Raw genomic sequence first — 18,697 nt, forward strand, 5'->3', positions numbered from 1 at the left:
TTTTGGGAAAAGATGAGGGAGGATGTAGAGGAGTATGTACATACGTGCATCATTTGTCAGTAGGACAAATCAGACACTCAGAGGCAAGGAGGATTGTTGCAGCCTTTACTAATTCGAGAAAAACCGTGGACTTCATCACTCAGATACCGCAGGTACAGGGGTATAATGGGATCATGGTCGTGGTCGATCATTTTTCCAAGTATGTTGTCTTTGTTCCAACAAAGATACCTTATGGAGCCGAGAGGACTGCGGAGTTGTTCTTCAAGAACATAGTGAAGTATTGGGGAATGCCATTGAGCATTGTTTCGAACCGAGATCCGCAGTTTACAGGCAGATTTTGGACCACATTGTTTAATCTAGATGGGACAGAATTGTTGATGAGTTCGAGTTATTATCCGCAGACAGATGGGCAGACTGAGTGAATCAATGCATTGTTGGAGAACTACATGAGACATTATGTGACGGCTGATTAGAAGAATTGGCCTGAACTCTTGGATGTGGCTCAGTTCAGCTACATGTAGAAGATTTCTGCAACAGGGTATAGTCCATTTGATTTGGTAAATGGACAGTTGCCAATCACTTCGCACACCGTAGTGACTGGAGGTTTCTTAAGGAGTCCTCATGCGAAGAAGTTCATGAAGGCTTAGGATGAGACCTTGGAGTTAGCACGATTACGCTTGCACGAAGTTGCAAGGAAGATGAAGAAATGGGAAAATAAGGACAGGTTGGATGCACACTTTAGTGTGGGAGATATGGTTTTTCTCAGGATCACCGAAGATCAGTTTCAACCACCTAAGGGGACTGCGAGATCTTTGACGAGGAGGTATGAAGGACCATTTCAAGTGAAGAAGCGAGTGGGGGAGGTTGCCTATGAGTTGGAGCTTCCACGCCACATGCATATGAGACATCCTGTTTTCCATATCAGTCAGTTGAAGAAGTGTCGACTTGATGCAAAACATCCAGATAGGGTGGAGCCACCGAGGGGACCAACCATGATTGTTGACAGACCAAATCTTGTGTTGGAGAAGATTTTGGATCTTCGAACGACGAGGCTTGGGAGTAACATGAGATGGGAATTTCTCATTAGATGGAAGGATGCACTGGAGGAGGATAGCTGGGAAACGGAGGACTCACTATGGAGGTGGAAGAAGAAGATTGCGAAGTATGATAGGAAGTTACGAAGGATAGCCGGATTGTCGAGGATGACAATGACTTTAGGTGGGGGAGAATGTAACGCCCACGAGTCATTGGCACGGTCGGGCGATGTGCCCTCCAGGCGCGTTTAACCAAACTTCGGGTGAGAGTTGGCGACGGGTGCATGGCGGGCAGGCGATGAGCCGAGCGGATGGAACGGCGAGTCGGGCACGACATCGAACGGGGCAACAAGCTGGCTAGGTGAGCGGGCGAGTTGACACGCGACGGGTCATTGGAAAAATGACTAAGTGTCATGAGCTTGCGAACTTATATGGGTGGGCGGTCCCACGGGTGGGTGCCCCACACCAAAGCCGATGAGCTAAACATGGTGAAAAGTCAAAAGTCGGGTCGGCTTGGCCATCGGCCGAAGCCCCCACTTTGGCGAGCCATCATATAAATGATCAAAGGCGTTGTTGGGAAATTCATTCAACAAGCGGATCATCTCACGGTTAAGGAGTTAGCTCTGTGGTTTGGGTGCGAGCTGCCCTTAGCAGCGAGTTGGGATGAGCCCACACGACGAGCGGTGAAAGTCGAAACACAGGATTGGTGGGTGGTTGCCAAGAGCGCAGGTAGACTTGGCGGGCGAATCGCAAGTCACACCGCCAGGTGAACGGGCAAATGAAATCGGTTGGCACGGAAGGCTTAGGTGCGATGACCCAGTGTTGGGCGCCCACCGAACGAAATGACGAGCTGTGGCACAAAAAGTCGGGCAGCGGTGAACGACAAACCGCGGTGCGACAGAATTGTGTAGCGTGAAACAAAGGTTGTGAACGGTGGATCGTGCAGGGGTAAACGACGAGTTGTGGGTGCGATAAGTCGTGCGATAAGGACCAATATGATAAATGATAGGGCATTCGGGTGGAACGCCGAGTTGGGTATCGTGCAAGGCTGAACGATGCAGCGGCCGGGTCGGTGAACCGACCGAGCTGCACGACAACGATTTTGTATAAGTGTAAAAATGTCGGTTGAGTTCTTCTCCCAGTCATTTGTAACAAAAACAGAATTTGATTATAATTCTTACTTGCATATTATTGGACTGTGTCTCTTGCTGGTTATGTGTTTTATTAATGTATTCCACACATTAATGTTTTAAACATGGTAAATAAGATGAATGTTAGGCGTAGTTCGGGAAACATGTTAACAAAGGAAAAAGTTAAGTGTTTGGCCGATGCCGCACATTGGGCAATTCACGAAAAAAGAATTGAGGGTGTGACAGAGCCCCTCTTGATGCAATTATAATATGATAAATAATTTATACTTTAACTTCTTATTCTTCTTCTTCTTCTTTTTATGTTTGGCGTTTTTTAGTTAGAATTTGATTTTTTTTTTAATAAAATTGTTGTTTATTTATATTTAAAATGAGTTTTTAATACATAAATATATTTAACACCATGAAAAACCTAATTGGGCCCTCTCTAACCTAGTATGGAAGAGATATTGTAATGTCCAGTTATGTAATGTAATGTTATGTATTGTTAACTTAATAATTAAAATCATAAAAATAAAGTTAATAATTATAATAAATAATTATTAATGTCACCTCGATAACTACAATTAGAAATTAAAAAATAAAATTGGATCTAAGTTTAGGTCAAGTTACTGAAGGTTTCTGAGCTCTAGGTTTATGAGATCTCATGGTATTGATCCATGGTATTCATGTGGAATATAACCTATTTAGATTCCAAGTAAATGTGTCATTGGTGCAGTTGGTGAAAAATCAAAATTTGTAACTGTTGTTTTGTGTTTTGGTGGGTAATCTTTTAAAATTTACTATAATAATGTTTCCATGTCATATATTTAAAGATGGAAATTATATCATTTTAACTTTACACTTTATTTATAGAAATTAAATATCAATTTTAACTCTAAACCTATCAAGCACGGAAAGGGATGAAATCTTTCAGGTACAAACCTTTCCTCAAGTTTTGCACTAGAAAAAGAAATCTACAACTCTAGAGATTTGATCCCTATGATAATTACATATAGGAAGCCACACCTAACATTGACATAATTAAGAAACATGTTTGGACTGTGATAAATTACATATTTAACATTGCGTTTAAGAAGCCACGCCTAACATTAACCTATTTAAGAAACATGTTTGGAATGTTTTTACATTGACATATTTAAGAAACATCTTTGGAATGTGATAATTACATATTTAAGATTAACATGGTCTAAAAAGTGGATGATTTATCAAAAAATAAAATAAAAAATTGGGCACAATTTTGATGGAATTTTTTGGAAACCTAGGTGACAACCATCAAATTTCAAAATTTTAGGTGCTCCAAGTGTTCTTGAGGGTATTGAATCCATTTTCATAATTAAAAAACAATTCAAAACCTCCTACTTTTAGATTAACAAAAAAAAATCAAATTCCAACAACAACAAAAAAATCTCACAAAATTGTCACTTACCTAAACAAATCCTTTAGGGATTGCATTTAAAAATTCACACCTAATATTCACATATTTAAAAAACATATTTGGAATTTTTTTGAAGATAGAGATAACATTGAAATTATAATAATAATCCCAAAGTTGCAAAAAATTATAAAAAAGAAAAAATTGTATTTTATTCATTTAAATTAATTTTGATTTAATGGAAATTATATACCCTTTCTTTTACATATAAAGACTTCCAAATGTGAATGACTAGGTAAACAACTCAACCTCGAGCACGACTGCCGAGTGGAGGTGTGTTGCTAAAGACATCCAACCAGAGAACGCGGCGGAGGTCTGTCACCCTATAATCTAAGCACAGGTACGTATCGTATTAACGGGGAATTTTTTAACCAATGCATGTCGCCCAGGCCTTTATCATACCACGTCTCCGCAAGCCAGCCTCCCCCTGAAGCGTCCCCATGCATGCTTGACCTTCATAGTTTTTACACCTCCTGCACATTCACTGACACCTGCTGAGGAAGGGCTCTGCATGTTTCTCGGCCACGTTTCTCTCCACCTTATAGCTGCTGGCCTTCCGTCTGAAGCTATTATTTCACCACTGACCAGAGAGGAAAGTTTCTTCTGGAAAATCTCTTCTCCTCGTACCTGCGTACTCCTTACGCAGTGGGAGATTTTTCCTCCTGGCATCTGGAAGGATCCTTCTTCCATGATTTCTATCTTACCTTGAACTTTTTATCTGGCATTCCTTTGTTCCTGGTTGCGGTTGTCTGGTCGTGGTGATTTTTTTCATTGTTTTCCTTCAGCACCCTGCCCTCGGCATGCCTGCGGCTCTAAGTTAGTCTTTTTGATACATTTTATCCTGTTTTTCCATAAAGAATTTTGTCTAAAAAAGAAACTCAGCTCTTACAAAATGGTTTAATTTCTGATTTGGTTACCAGTTTGAAGTTGGAATTCTAGTTCTGTTAAAAAAGGTTGTTTTTGTTTAGAAGATACGTTTTTTATTCATTCTCTGGTATACATTTTGAATTTACATGTCGGGAAAAACAACTTCAAACTGGTCATGGGAACCTGTTTTCAAGCTTCAAAATTATTTCGTCATAACCAAGCCGTGCTCAGATATTCGATTTAAGTTAGGACCCTGGTGGTGTGTTTGTGAAGTCTTTTGTTGCTGCATAGTATGCCCTGAAACTTCATCTTGAATAATCTCTGTACTGATGATGCTTGAGATAGGAAAGATCCCAAGATAGGAAAGATCTCTGGAAGGTTGGCCGAGTTTTTGGTCTTCTAGTTTTTCCATGCCGGATCTTTCTTCGGGTTGCCGGAAATCAGTTTGGGGTACAAGCTTTTACTCCTAAACTCATCCCTTCCTTCCAGGATGATCTCGGGCAGAGCCTTTTTAGATCCATATCTTATGATATTCAGGGATTATTAATTCTGCAAAGGACGAGAGCAGAAATCCCGAAGCATAGGAAGCCGTTGTTTTTCAAAAAATCTTTCCTTCCTGTCATATCCTAGCTCATGGTATCGTCATCCTCATTCAAAATCAGAAGACAGCTAGCCTTTTGATTGCCGATATTCCTTTTGGAAAGGGTGCCATATGTTCCCGAGGCTTCCTCTTGTCAGCCTTTTTGTCAGACGAGCCTCGTTTCTGACCCGTTGAACCTATCTTCTCTGGGTATTTTATTAGAGATTGTCAGTCCACTCATTCTGCAGTTTAAATGCCTGGTCCGCCATATATTCTTTTTGGATTTATCTAGTACTCCTGAGTTAAGAAAGTGGGTGGGCTCTTTAAGAATGGACTTCCCGTCTGACACATCAGCCATGGAGGCCATGGTCCATGCGGCCATTCAGGAAGAATCCTTCCACGACAACGCCAAGCTGTCAAATGAATGGCAATCCACCCTGGATGACATGTTCATTCGTCCCTCGGACCCACATGATGACATGGTTGGAATCGGTCGAGCAAAGGCAAGGCCTTTCCACGAAAGCAGACAAACCGAGGTCTATCAAAAAGGAAAGGCATATGACAAAACTTTGACCTATTCACAAAAAAATATGAAGCCTGTAAAAACTATCCCCCCACCCGCGGCTATTAAAATTGAAAGTGTTTACTTGGCAGACCGCATAGAAAGCCTACAGGATAATGCTCTGGTAGGCCGGTGGCACTTCCCAGAGATGGATGACTCCAAGATGAGAAGCTGGCTCGAACTGCAATGGAAACCTCTGATAGGCTATATTCCTATTGTGGCCAGACTATTGAAGGACTGGTATTGCTTTCATTTCCTAAGTTCTAGCGACCTGGAAACCATTCAGAATCAGCAGTGGGTTTATGGAAGAAGTTTTTTGGCATTACACAGATGGTATATGGGTTATAACCCGTTAAAGAATACTCCTTCCAATAACTTGATATGGGTCAAGTTACCCGGGCTACCCCTGGAGTTATGGTCAAAGGAAACCTTAACAGAGATAGGAAATGCCATAGGAAGATGTGTATATGTTGATCCGAGATGCCTGGGAGAGAAAGATAAACGTGTGGCTTGGATCCTAATAGATAAAGCTTACAGAGGAGGGTTCCCGGACCATATTGATATATTTTGGAGAGAGTTAAAAATAAGTCAGAGGCTGGATTTCTGGGGAGTCCCCTTTAGATGCTCAGCATGCCACCGGACTAGACATTTAATAAAGAATTGCTCATGTCGACCTGTCCTAAAAAACCGAAAGCACCATGGCATCTCCCAGTTCGCGGCAAAAACTTATAGGACAAAATCCCCTTCCCCGGGAATAGAGAAGTTAACAACTACAAAAAGCCTGTCTCCATCAGAATCCGATGACCAGCAAAGGGCCAATCTGGAAGTCCATCAACAAACTCCTCCGTCTCTCAAAATTCCAAACCCTTTGGATGTAATCTCTCCTTCAATGCCTCCTCTGGAGCCGGCCTCTGATCATGAAGTCCCTCTTCCTCTCCCAATCCCTCAGCTGGCCTATGATCATGAAGTCCCTCTTCCTCTACCGATCCCTCAGCCGGCCTCTGATCATGAAGTCCCTCTTCCTATCCCGGTCCCTCAGCCCTTTAAAGACTTCAGCAGGGAGGTCCACATCATCCCATCCTCCTCTCCGTCCCCAAATAAGAAAAAGTTCCCATCCGGAAAAGGAAAAGAACCTATGATCACGGCCACCCCTTTAAATTCCCCAATTTCCTCCCCTTCAAACTCGATTGGCAGCGATTTGGACTACCTTTTAACCAAGAAATCGCTGGAACTTAGACCTCTCACCATTCATAAACCAGGGAAACAATTTTCTCCTCAAATAAGCCCAAATTCTGCAAAAAACATTACGGTGAGAAGAAAAAACAACAGGGGCAGTAGACATTTCAGGGGGAGGGTTGATGGAGCAGGCAGAGGAGTCTGTAATCTCTCTCTTATAGATGTCCCTATCATTGATATGACAGAAGAAAGGCCTCTTAGAGCAAGCATGGCCGAAAAGAATCTCCAATGACTTTTATCATATCCATGAATGTAAGGGGTCTGGGGGCAGACCAAAAAATTTTGGCCTTAAAGAATCTTTTCCATTCAGCAAGCCCCAAAATCATATTAATCCAAGAGACCATGCATGCCTCTTCTGTAGCAATTTCCTATTTCAGGAAAATGTTTCCCTCCTGGCATATAACCGCTTTGGAAGCTAATGGCCTTTCTGGAGGCTTAGCGGTTTTATGGGATCCTCATTGGATCAAAGCAAAAGCATATAGATGTTTGGCGGGAATCCTCATCTTGGCGCAAATTAGGGGGCAGAAATGTCCAATCAACATTCTGAATATATATGCTCCCTACAAAAACAGATTGCCATTCTGGGAGAAACTTTTTGCTTCAGAAATTTTTGACATTGAATTTTTGATGATTGCAGAGACCTTAATGTCACTTTAAATTTGGATGAAATATGGGGCATCAGCAGGAAAAAGGATCCCCTTGCAGACCGAATCAAATATGAGCTTCTAAGCAGGAACCTTGTTGATATAATCCCTCCCAAAATGCTTCCGACGTGGGAAAATGGAAGAATTGAGAAAGCTTATATAGCCAAGAGACTTGATAGATTTATTCTACATGCTAGTCTAATTGATAAGATGGGCATGCCATTCTCAACAATTGAGAATGTGTTCATATCAGATCATAGACCGATTCTTCTAGGCTGGAGAGAAAAGGGTTTTAGAAAAGGCTACTCATTCAAATTCAACAGATCATGTCTGGAAGATCAAGAGTTTAATGATATTATAATAAAATCCTGGAGAGCGTTGTCATCAACTGAAAACTTTCCTCCTTTTCTGACTTTCAGGGACAAAATGGACTCCATTCGAAAGGTGGTTAAGGATTGGCAATTCAAGAAAAGGCAAATGAATAGATCTGCTCTCCGGGAAATTCAAAAGGAATTGGACAGCATATCGGGATCCCTGGCTGCTCATCTACTATCTTTCAAAATGAGATGCCGTATAAAGGAGCTCCAAAAGAAAAAATTTAAAATCTTAGAACAGGAGGAAACTTTTTGGAGATTAAAGAGTAGGGCGATCTGGCTTAAGGAGGGGGACAAGAATACAAAATTTTTTCACAAATTTGCGAGCTCCAGACGTGAAAAGAATTCTATATGGAAAATAAGTGATGGAAGAGGAGGTTTTCTATACTCTCAACAGGACATTTCAAACGAGGCCGTGAGATACTTTGAAAATCAGTATAAGAGAACTGAAGACTGCAGGATTCAGGATATTTTATGGGGCATTGAATTGTTCCCACAGATGTTCGATGAGGAACTAAATGATCGAATCTTTCAGCCAGTAACCGAGGAGGAACTGTTAGGAACAATGAAATCTTTTAAAAGGGATAAGTGCCCAGGTCCAGACGGCTGGACGATAGAATTCTTCATTCACTTTTTTGATCTCATCAAATCTGATCTGTTAAGGATGGTAGAAGGATCCAGGATGTCAGGCAGTATCAATCAGAAAACTTCCTCCACTCATATAGCTCTCATTCCAAAAAAGGGAGAAGCAGAATCCTTCCAGGACTTTAGACCGATATCCCTTTGTAACATCTCTTTCAAAATTATTTCAAAAATTATTGCAGAAAGAATCAAAGAAACTCTTTCAAGATTCTTAACAAAGGATCAACATGGTTTTTTAAAGGGAAGAAATATAATGGACGCGGTTGCAAACACACAAGAAGGTTTGTTTGCCATACATTCTAAAAAAAGTGATGCTGTCATTTTCAAGATCGACCTCCGCAAGGCATATGATTGCCTTGACTGGGGTTTCACCAGATGCTTACTTGCAAAGATTGGACTAAGGGTCAACATGATAAACTGGATCATGGCATGTGTTGAGCAGGTGAATTATGCTATCATCGTTAATGGAATTCCATCTTCTTACTTCCTTGCGGCCAGAGGACTTCGCCAAGGCTATCCCCTGTCGCCCCTTTTATTCATCTTGGCTATGAATTCGCTTAGCCTCCATATCAACAAGGCTGTCAAGGAAAACAGGTGTCGCCCACTAAAAATCTGCAGGAATGTTTCCATCTCACATAATTTATTTGTGGATGATATTCTTATGTTCGGAATGTTATGCAGATTCACCTGGTTATGTTTTTATGATATCCTTAAAAATTTTCAAATGGCTACAGGATTGCAAATAAACAAATCGAAGTCTATAATTTACCACAATGATGCCAACCAGGAAGTAGTAGAATGGTTATCTGCCCTATTTGGAATAGAGGCGCAATCCATCAGACATGGAATTAAATATTTGGGTTTCCAGATAAAAGCAAATGGATATTCAAAGATGGACTGGCAATGGATTTTAGATAGATACTACAAAAAGATATCAGTTTGGGAATACAGATGCCTTTCATTGGCGGGAAGAGTGACCTTGGCTCAATCGGTGTTAAATCAACTCGCAGTATACTGGGCTCATTTGTTTTTTCTTCCTGCTAGCATCATTCAAAAAATGAATAAGCTAACTGCGAATTTTATATGGGGAGGCCAAGCGGGAAAAAGGAAATTCCATCTCTCTAAATTATCTGATATCTCTTTGCCGAAGAGCATGGGGGGATGGGGTCTGCTGGACTTACGGACTTTCGGAAAGGCACTTTTATGTAAGTCTTTGTGGAGAGGGATTTATGGAGTGGGCCCATGGAGTACCACAATTCAGAAGAAATACCTGGGCAAGAAGGATATATCTCACTGGTTCAGGGAGGGAAGGATTGGCTCCACATATGGGTCTTCAATATGGTTAAGCCTCCGTAAGGTAGAAAGTTATTTTCTGAAGAATTTAATATGGCGCTTCCAAGCCGGCAATAAGATCCTTATTGGGAAAGACCAATTTCTGAGTGGTGCCGAGGAGATCAGTGTGCCTGAATCACTATTAAATTTTTTCCATAGAAAAGGTTTTTTCTATTGGGACAGTTTGATTTCTGGTTGGCAGGGATCGATCCCTCTTTGGAAAGAAGCAGAATTTTTGGAGATGCCGGTTGCTATTGCTCATCAATGGGAGAACATCAGGACGTGCCTCAGAAATTGCGGTATTTTCCGATCATCGGATTCTGATTGTCTCATCTGGAAAAATTCAAAAGGGATTAATCTGGTGCGTGTTAAAGATGTTTATCAGAATTTAATTGGGATAAAGGATGCCTCTCACAGTCCTATATTCCCTCTTGTTTTTTGGAAATCTGGATGCCCTTCCAAAATGATTTACTTTTCATGGTTAACCTTCCATAACAAAAACCTATCTTGGGAAAACTTGAAAAAGCGGGGATGGCAAGGTCCAGGTTTCTGTCCAATATGTAGATCAGCTAAGGAAAACAACTGTCACATGTTTTTAAATTGCCAAAGAACTCAGCAGCTGTGGCAATCTCTGGAGATTTGTTATGGAATCCCTCATATTTCTCACGCTTCCATAATTGAAGCGTTTCTCTGGTGGAGTGAGCAAAAGGATTTATGGAGGCCGTTAATTATTATCACTCTTTGGAGCATTTGGAAATGGAGAAACAATGTTATTTTCAATGACAGAAAAGTTCCATTCTTGGAAATCTTTTCCAATATTGTATCTTTCTATGACTCTCTTCCGGAAAAGCCTCACAAGCAAAAAAAGGAGGGCTGTAAAGATCATGCACAGGCGCACTCAATGTTGCCAAGAGCGTATTTTGACGGAGCAGAACAGAAAGGTTCCTGTGGCTGTGGAGTGCACATTATAATAAACGAAAATAATCAATTTCTCATCCATTGGAATGGGGGAATGGGCTCCAACAGCAAAGCTGAGGCGATGGCTCTTGCTGGCCTGCTAAATTTCTGCTTTTTTCTAAACATTCAGGCTGTCTCAATTTTTGGAGATTCAAAAGTAATGGTGGATTATGTATCAGGGAAAAATAATATTTACAAGCCTCACCTTGTAGGATGGATGGACAGGATCAGGTTTTTCTGGGAAAGGATGGAAGGAAGTTCAATTCATCACATCAACAGGGCTCAAAACCAGCAGGCAGACTTGTTGTCAAAGGAAGGTCTTCAATCGGCTCCAGGTTTTTGGTTTATGAAGGTAACTTCTGAAGGGAAATTTTTTTCTATCCAAGAATTTTCTCCTCCTGATTCCTAATATCATTAAAGCTGAATCTCAGGTATGCACTGGTTTACTTCTCTTTTGTCTTATGATCCCTCCAATTTTGTTTACAAATGATGATGTATCATGTGATTTTTACTATGTAATGCTTCCCTTCTCCGAAATTTTTCTCCTATGTCTTTTCTATGAATAATGCAATTTTTTGAATTTGGATGACAGTTTTCTGAGCTGTCATTTCTCTCGGCAAATTTCTGAGTTGTCGTTTCTCTTGCCGCTTTTTGGGATTATGCTTCCCACTCCTATTAGCTCTTCAAATGATCCAGACCTTCTGGTCATATACAGAATTACAAGCAAATGTACTAATCTGTCTTTTTATATATCTTATATAATACGATCTTGCTTTTTCGCCCTGAAAAACAACTCAAACTCAAATACATTCCTTTTCATTAAAGAAAAACCAACCTCGAAAGTCAATTACAGAACAAAAGAAACCAAGTTTAAAGATTATATTTAAAAAAAATCCTAACTATAAATTAACTTATATTAATATTAAATCTTATTTTTATTAATGTCTTTTTTATTATCTTTTATTTTTAAATAAGAATAATGGCGTGGTATGTTACTATTTTTTTGTATATATATAGATTGTGTGTTTATAGTTTTTAATTATGGATTGTGTGTTTATAGTTTTTAATTAATTTGATTGCAAGGATGTATGAAGATGAAATTATTTGAAAAACAAAAAAAATAAAAATTTGAAAAATTATATATTTAAAATTTCAATTATTTTTTTAAATTAACATGAATTGATATATTTCAATTAGTTAAGTTAGATTTACAATTATTTGAAAATGATGCTAAATAATCTACTAAATAAATTTATATAATTTGACTAATCAAACATAAAATCAAATAAATTTCAAAACATAAAATAAATTCAATGAAATATTTATTATTTATTATTTTTGTTATGATAGACACATTATACATTGGAAATTTTAGTTTTGTCAATAATTTCATTTCTCATAATAAACTATCACACTACTGATTAATAAAAATATAATTTATTTTATATAAGTAAAAACTTTAACTTCTCATCATTTATTTTTGGATTATATATAAATTCTAAAATTAAAATAAAATAAAAAATATATTCTTTAGATATAATTTTCTTATTAATAATTAAAAATTATATATATATATATATATATATATATATATATATATATATATATTCAAAATTATATTAATAAATATTCTCAATAATATAATAATTCATAAAACTAAATATTATAAAATTAAATTTTTATTATTTCAAAATTATATTAATAAATAATATTAATAATGTAATAATTAAAAAAAAAATTAAAAAATTAAAATTAAAAATTAAAAAAATTAAAATTATTTTAGTATTTCTTAAGTTTAATTATGTATTTTTTTCCTATAAAAATAACCCCTGAGACCTTAGAGTTATACACCACCACCACCAAAAAGACTTCCACCATTGCATCATTTCCATGACCTTACATTACAAAGTTTCCTACAGACGAAGTAGAAAACGGGGGTAGAGGAGGAGCGGCCGAAGCGCGGGAGAGCAAGCAGTATCCAAAGAGATTTCGACACCCTATCACAGACCCGCACAGGTTTCGACATTTTTGTCAAGGATAGACACCTGGCGAGAGTTTCTTCTGGTTGTTGTGGCTCGCAAGGCATTCTGCCACCCTGTGTCATAATGTTGGTTTCTGCATGCGTTCTCGGGTATCAGCCACCGTTTTAAGCTCATGACAGAAAATTCCTGGGAGATCTAAACACTTTTGCAGCTGAATGGCTTAGTGTGGTTTATACTGCATGCATTCTCGGGTATCAGCCACCTGTTAAAGCTTAAGACAGATTATTCCTGGGAGATAGCAGCTGATTGGCTTAGTATGATTTGTTACAGGTGTCAACTCTCAGACATTTTGTCTGTAGGTCCTAAAATCTCGCCACCCTGCATATAGGATATAGGGTCATGCATGTTATCCCCTCCTCTCCACTGGACACGTTGATGGTTCTAGTTTACATGTAAGGACGCCTGGAACGGGAATAGGAGGGTGTTAAATCCGGGGGCCTTCTGGCCTTGGATTTCACGGCAATTTTTGTTGCGAGGGGAGTCTGCACCTGAGTTTTTCCTGTGTGCAAAATTCGAGCCTCTTTGGGTCTCAGATTCTTCGGGGCTCTCGTCCACTCTTGCATGGCTCTCTCTGGACCGGTTTGGATGCTCTCTCCCGCTGCTCCGGTCATAGCTCAAGGAGGCTAGTTATTCTATTCTCATCATAGTTTTCTGTAAATAATTTCTGAAATGATGATGTCTATTTTCAGGGATGGTAGAAATCTGTTTTAACAATATATGGTATAGATATTGGCTAAGCAGTGGTTCATGATATAAAAATGTTGAAGGCAATCCTTACAAAGATAAAGAACTCCATAGTTTTTTACAGCCCCTGTACTGATTTCCGCATTAGAATAGGGGAATTGTGGTGCGTTTTTCAGCCTATTTGTTGCTGTATAGACTGTCACGATTATCCTTCTGCATAGAGCTTCAATCTCCCTTCTGGTTCCAAAAGTGGTTTCAAACGACTGCCGGTATACCAGAATCAGGTTATGGCTCTCCTATCTTTCCGGTGACCAGAAAATTCAAAATCTTCCCGAATAGTTATCAGTCTCTGTCTATCTTTATTGGTGATACCTACGTCCAGTTTCAGTACACACCCCTCTTGACTAGGGGAATGTTAACTTGTCATGCTCTATCTTATCATCAGATACTTTTTTAGTCTGTCAACTGATCCGCCTCCATACTCCCGTTCTGGAGTCTTCTATCTCTAGTTGTCCGTACCCACACTCCGCAGAAGCTCTTAATTATTCCTATCTAGTTGCGTACTCTTGTCAGGATTGAATCCACGAATAGATCTTTCCTAATCTGTCTTATTAAATTTCTTATCCTCCAGGCATTATTCTATCTGGGGTTTTTTCACAGAAAGATCTACGGGCTAGATATTGCTTGTACTTCTACTGTGGTGATAGATCCCAAAACACTTATCTTTACCCTGATCGCGTCCTATCATCCATAAATGATGGTGGATGAATATGACTCATCAGCCACGAGAGCGCTTGTACAGGCCACCATTCAAGCAGAAGAGGCGCGGGAAAAAGGATCAAACCTTACAGGCTGGCAAGCAACAGTGGAGGATATGATAATTAATCCAGCCTGTAAAGTGTTACATGGATCAAAAAAGGATTTATCTAGGAAAGGTGACTCTCCTTCCCTTTTTTTTAACAAATCCAAGAACCCTGTAAAGACAGTTCCTCCCCCGGAAGCTGTTTCTCTGGATGGTACCACCCTTTCAGAACGAATCGACAGTCTGAAGAACTTAGCTCTGGTCGGGAAGTGGAATTTCCCTAAAATGGATGACTCGGTCATGAGGAAATGGTTGTCGAAAAAATGGTCTCCTCTGATAGGGTATACCCCTATCATCTCCCGGCTCATGAAGGAATGGTACTCATTCCATTTCTTAAAAGCATCTGATTTAGAGATGATTCTAAATAATCCCTGGGTTTCTGGCAGAAGTTTCCTGGCACTTTCTCGTTGGTATATAGGTTTCGATCCTTTAAAGAACACCCCATCAAACAGTTTAATATGGGTGAAACTCCCGAACTTGCCGCTGGAACTATGGTCAGAAGAAACTCTCTCAAAAATTGGAAATTCGATTGGCAGGTTCGTGTATGTAGATCCCTGGTGCAGAGGAGAGAAAGACAAGTGAATTGCTTGGATCCTTATTGAGAAACCTTTCAAAGGTGGATATCCCAATCATTTGGAGTTAGCTTGGGGCAGTTCTAAAATCCATCAAAGGTTAGACTTTTGGGGCATACCCTTCAGGTGCTCCTGGTGTCACAAAACTGGACACTTGATCAAAAACTGCAGTCATCGAGCCTCCAGAAGAATTAAGAAGTCCAAATTCAATCTAGATAGGAAGTCTGAATCCGACCACTCCCTGGAATCTTTGGAGGTTCGGGAGACCTCCCTACAGGTGGAACAAAAACATGCGGCTCATGCTATAAAGAAGAATCAACATATCCATGATTCAATATCTGAGCCAGATCCAAATTGCTCCCTACAAGACTCTCTTGGTCGGGTGGATTCATATTTCTCGCCTCCTATATTCGCTCAAATTTCGGAGCCCCGTGAGGATATCTCGGTTCCTTCTCCCCCTGTTATGAATCAAAGGGACATTATTGTTGGTTCTCTCCCAATCCAGATATCCTCTTCTTCCCCGACCCCTGTGAAATCTCGTACTAATGTTTCAAAAGGGAAGGATCCAATAAGAAATGATCATTGTCATGTGCTCTCCCCGGATAATACGCTCTTAGATTCCCCTGTCAACAATCTTGATAGTGACATTGACTATCTTCTAAATAGGACATCTCTGGATTTTGAACCACTGACCATCCACAAGCCGATCAACTCGCCCATTCATAATATAAGTCCAAATTCGACAAAAAAATATAACGGTTAGGAAGAAATCTAAAGGAGGTAGTCGTCATTTTAGAGGAAGAACTGTAGCCACTGTACATGGAGTAAGGAATTTATCACTTGTGGAAGTTCCAGTTTTGGATTCACCTGAGCTTCAGCCTCTTAGAGCATGTATGGTTGGCGAATCATCAAAATGACCTTTCTTGTTTCTATGAATATCAGGGTCTTAGGCGCAGCTCCAAAATTTAATGCGCTAAAAGATGTTTTCTTCAAGGCTCATCCAAAGATCATTTTTATCCAGGAAACCATGCATCCTAGCTATGTATCAATTGCTTACTTTAGGAGAATGTTTCCGCAGTGGTATATGGTTGCCACTGAAGCAAACGGCCAGTCAGGTGGTCTTGTCATTTTGTGGGACCCAGTGTCGATAAGGGCAAAAGCTTACAAGTGCAGTGCAAGAATTCTTATAACAGCATCTATCAGGGGTCAAACTTTTGTTCTCAACTTGCTAAATATCTATGCACCATCCAAAAATAGACCTTCTTTTTGGGAAAGGCTATTTCAGTCCCAAATTTTTTAGATCGATTCTCTATTGATGGTGGGTGATTTTAATCTGACTCTCAATCCTGATGAATGTTGGGGTAATTGCAGGAAAAATGACCCACTGGCTGATAGAATGAGGCAAGAATTACTAAATAGGGATCTGGTGGACGTTGCCCCTGATAAAATGAGGCCTACATGGGACAACAGTAGGACCGGGCAGGCCTACATAGCAAAGAGAATTGACAGAGCCATTATGCATGCCGGCATTATTGCAAAAATGGGATTGCCAGTATTATCCATCGGGAATGATCACTCTTAGGACCATAGATCCATTTTCCTAAAATGGAGAGAAAATTCTATCAGACTTGGCTATCCTTTTAAATTCAATAGGATACATTTAGCAGACTCTTCTTATAATGAAATAATCTCCAGTAAATGGAAGAGCCTCATTGAATCGGAAATGGTGCCTTATATGCCTTTCCGTGTTAAAATGGAGAGCTTGCGGGCCGTGACGAAGGAATGGCAAAATCAAAAGAGGAGAAAGGATAAACAAGAGCTGGAAAATACACGGAAGGAACTGGATTCCCTTCTACAGATAGCTGATCCCAATAGTCTTTCTTTAGAACTAAAAAGCATGATAAGGAAGTTGGAGAAAAGGAAACAAATGATCCTGCTAAAGGAGGAGGCTACATGGCGCTAAAAAGCAGAGCCATATGGCTCAAGGAGGGAGACAAAAATACGAGATTCTTCCATAAATTTGCATATGCAAGGAGAGAAAGGAACTCCATTTGGAGCATAAAAGACGGAACCGGAAATGTTCTCATATCAAAGCATGAGATCACGATGGAGGTCGTGAGATTTTTCCAAAATCAATATAAAAGAAGGGAGGTTCTCTTTCAAGATGTTATGTGGGGAATAGAGTTGGTTTCGAAAATGTTTGATGAAGCTACAAATGATGAGTTTATTAAGCCAATTTCTAAAGATGAACTTTTAAAAGCTATCAAATCCTTTAAAAAGGATAAAAGTCCGGGCCCGGACGGATGGCCAATTGAATTCTTCTCCCACTTCTTTGACCTTCTTAAATCAGACTTGCTGCGGATGGTCGAAGCATCTCGGATGTCTGGAAGCATCCATTCTGCCACTACTTCAACATTTATAACTCTAATTCCAAAAAAGAAGAGGTCTGAGTCCTTTCATGATTTTAGACCTATCTCGCTTTACAACATCATGTTCAAAATATCCTCAAAAATCATTGCGGAAAGAATGAAGCCTATCTTAAATTCCTTTATTTCGGGGGACCAACATGCCTTTTTAAAGGGTCATTTTATTTTGGATGCGATTGCCATGACACAGGAAGCTTTGTTCTCAATGCTGTCAAAAAATAGGGACGCGACCATCCTTAAGATTGACTTGCAAAAAGCCTATGATTGTGTGGATTGGGGTTTTTTAAGAATCCTACTGGCAAAAATTGGACTGAAGTCTCAAAGTGTTAATTGGGTAATGAGCTGTGTTGAGAATGTCAAATATTCAGTAATAGTAAACGGATATCCTTCGCCTTTTTTCCAAGCGGAGAGAGGACTCCGACAGGGATGCCCCCTTTCCCCACTACTCTTCATTCTGGTAATGAACTCTCTCAGTTTGCAGATAAATAAAGCAGTTGTGGAGAAGCGATGCCGCCCGGTAAAGATTTGTAAGGAAGTCTCCCTTTCTCATAATCTCTTTGTGGACGATGTCCTTATCTTTGCTATGCTTTGTAAGGCCTCGTGGATTTGCATAAATTATTCTCACCAAATTCCAGAGAGCTACAAGCCTGTTTATCAATAAGGAAAAATCCTCCTTGTTTCATAATGATTCATATATGGAGATTGTTCTCTGGATATCTGATCTGATGAGTATTGCTCCTCTTTCAATAAAGCAAGGGTTTAAATACTTGGGTTTCTCCTTAAAGGCAAAAGGGAACTCAAATATGGATTGGCTATGGCTAGTAGATCGGTTTTATAAAAGGATTTCAGCATGGGAGTTAAAATTTCTTTCTCTGGCTACCCGGATGCGGGTGCATTAATAACGTGTTAATGCCTGTGCATGCGAATTGGGCAGCTGGCATTCCACTTAGCTGGCTCTGGCGGTTCGAGGTATGTGATTTACAGGCATTAATGGATCATCGGGCTCGAGGTCTGCAGGCAAGTGATTTCAGTATGGCGCGCATTCACCACGGCATATTTGCTCCGAGTTCTTCAGGTATTGGCACTTTGGTTCTCCTCTGGTGGTTATGTCCTCAGCGCCCCTGCGCAGCTCAGAGAATTTGGAAGCCCCCCTGGCTTCATAACTGGTCTCAATCTGCCTGCTTCAGGTATATGGTTCTGGTTCTCTCCGCCAGTGTCTGGTGTATTGAGTTAGTCTTCTCCGTCTGCATCCGGTCTACTGATTTCGTCTCGCCCGTCTCTGTAAGGTGTTTCGATTTGG

At 39.9% G+C, this 18,697-nt stretch overlaps 2 protein-coding genes across 2 annotated transcripts; both read left to right on the forward strand.

Moving 5' to 3' along the window:
- The first annotated feature begins 698 nt into the window (after positions 1 to 698).
- LOC149258643 (uncharacterized) lies at positions 699 to 1,286 on the forward strand. Its single transcript, XM_089426855.1, has one exon. It carries the CDS (start codon positions 699 to 701, stop codon positions 1,284 to 1,286), a length of 588 nt encoding a protein of 195 aa, XP_089282981.1.
- A 4,107-nt stretch (positions 1,287 to 5,393) lies between these two features.
- LOC149258644 (uncharacterized) lies at positions 5,394 to 11,220 on the forward strand. Its single transcript, XM_089426918.1, has 2 exons — positions 5,394 to 6,169; positions 7,500 to 11,220. The coding sequence occupies exons 1-2, from the start codon at positions 5,394 to 5,396 to the stop codon at positions 11,218 to 11,220; spliced, it is 4,497 nt and encodes a 1,498-aa protein (XP_089283044.1).
- The last annotated feature ends 7,477 nt before the right edge of the window (positions 11,221 to 18,697 follow it).

The sequence above is a fragment of the Pinus tabuliformis genome, chromosome 6, assembly GCF_031772625.1.
Source record: "Pinus tabuliformis cultivar Carrire ecotype Pingquan chromosome 6, CPIR1, whole genome shotgun sequence".
Lineage (NCBI taxonomy): Eukaryota > Viridiplantae > Streptophyta > Pinopsida > Pinales > Pinaceae > Pinus > Pinus tabuliformis.

Coding starts and splice junctions, on each gene's coding strand:
- LOC149258643 (XM_089426855.1), top strand. CDS start 699: ATGAAGAAATGGGAAAATAAGGACAGGTTGGATGCACACTTTAGTGTG.
- LOC149258644 (XM_089426918.1), top strand. CDS start 5,394: ATGGACTTCCCGTCTGACACATCAGCCATGGAGGCCATGGTCCATGCG. Junction 6,170..7,499: donor GATAAAGCTTACAGAGGAGG/GTTCCCGGACCA, acceptor TGATGATTGCAG/AGACCTTAATGTCACTTTAA.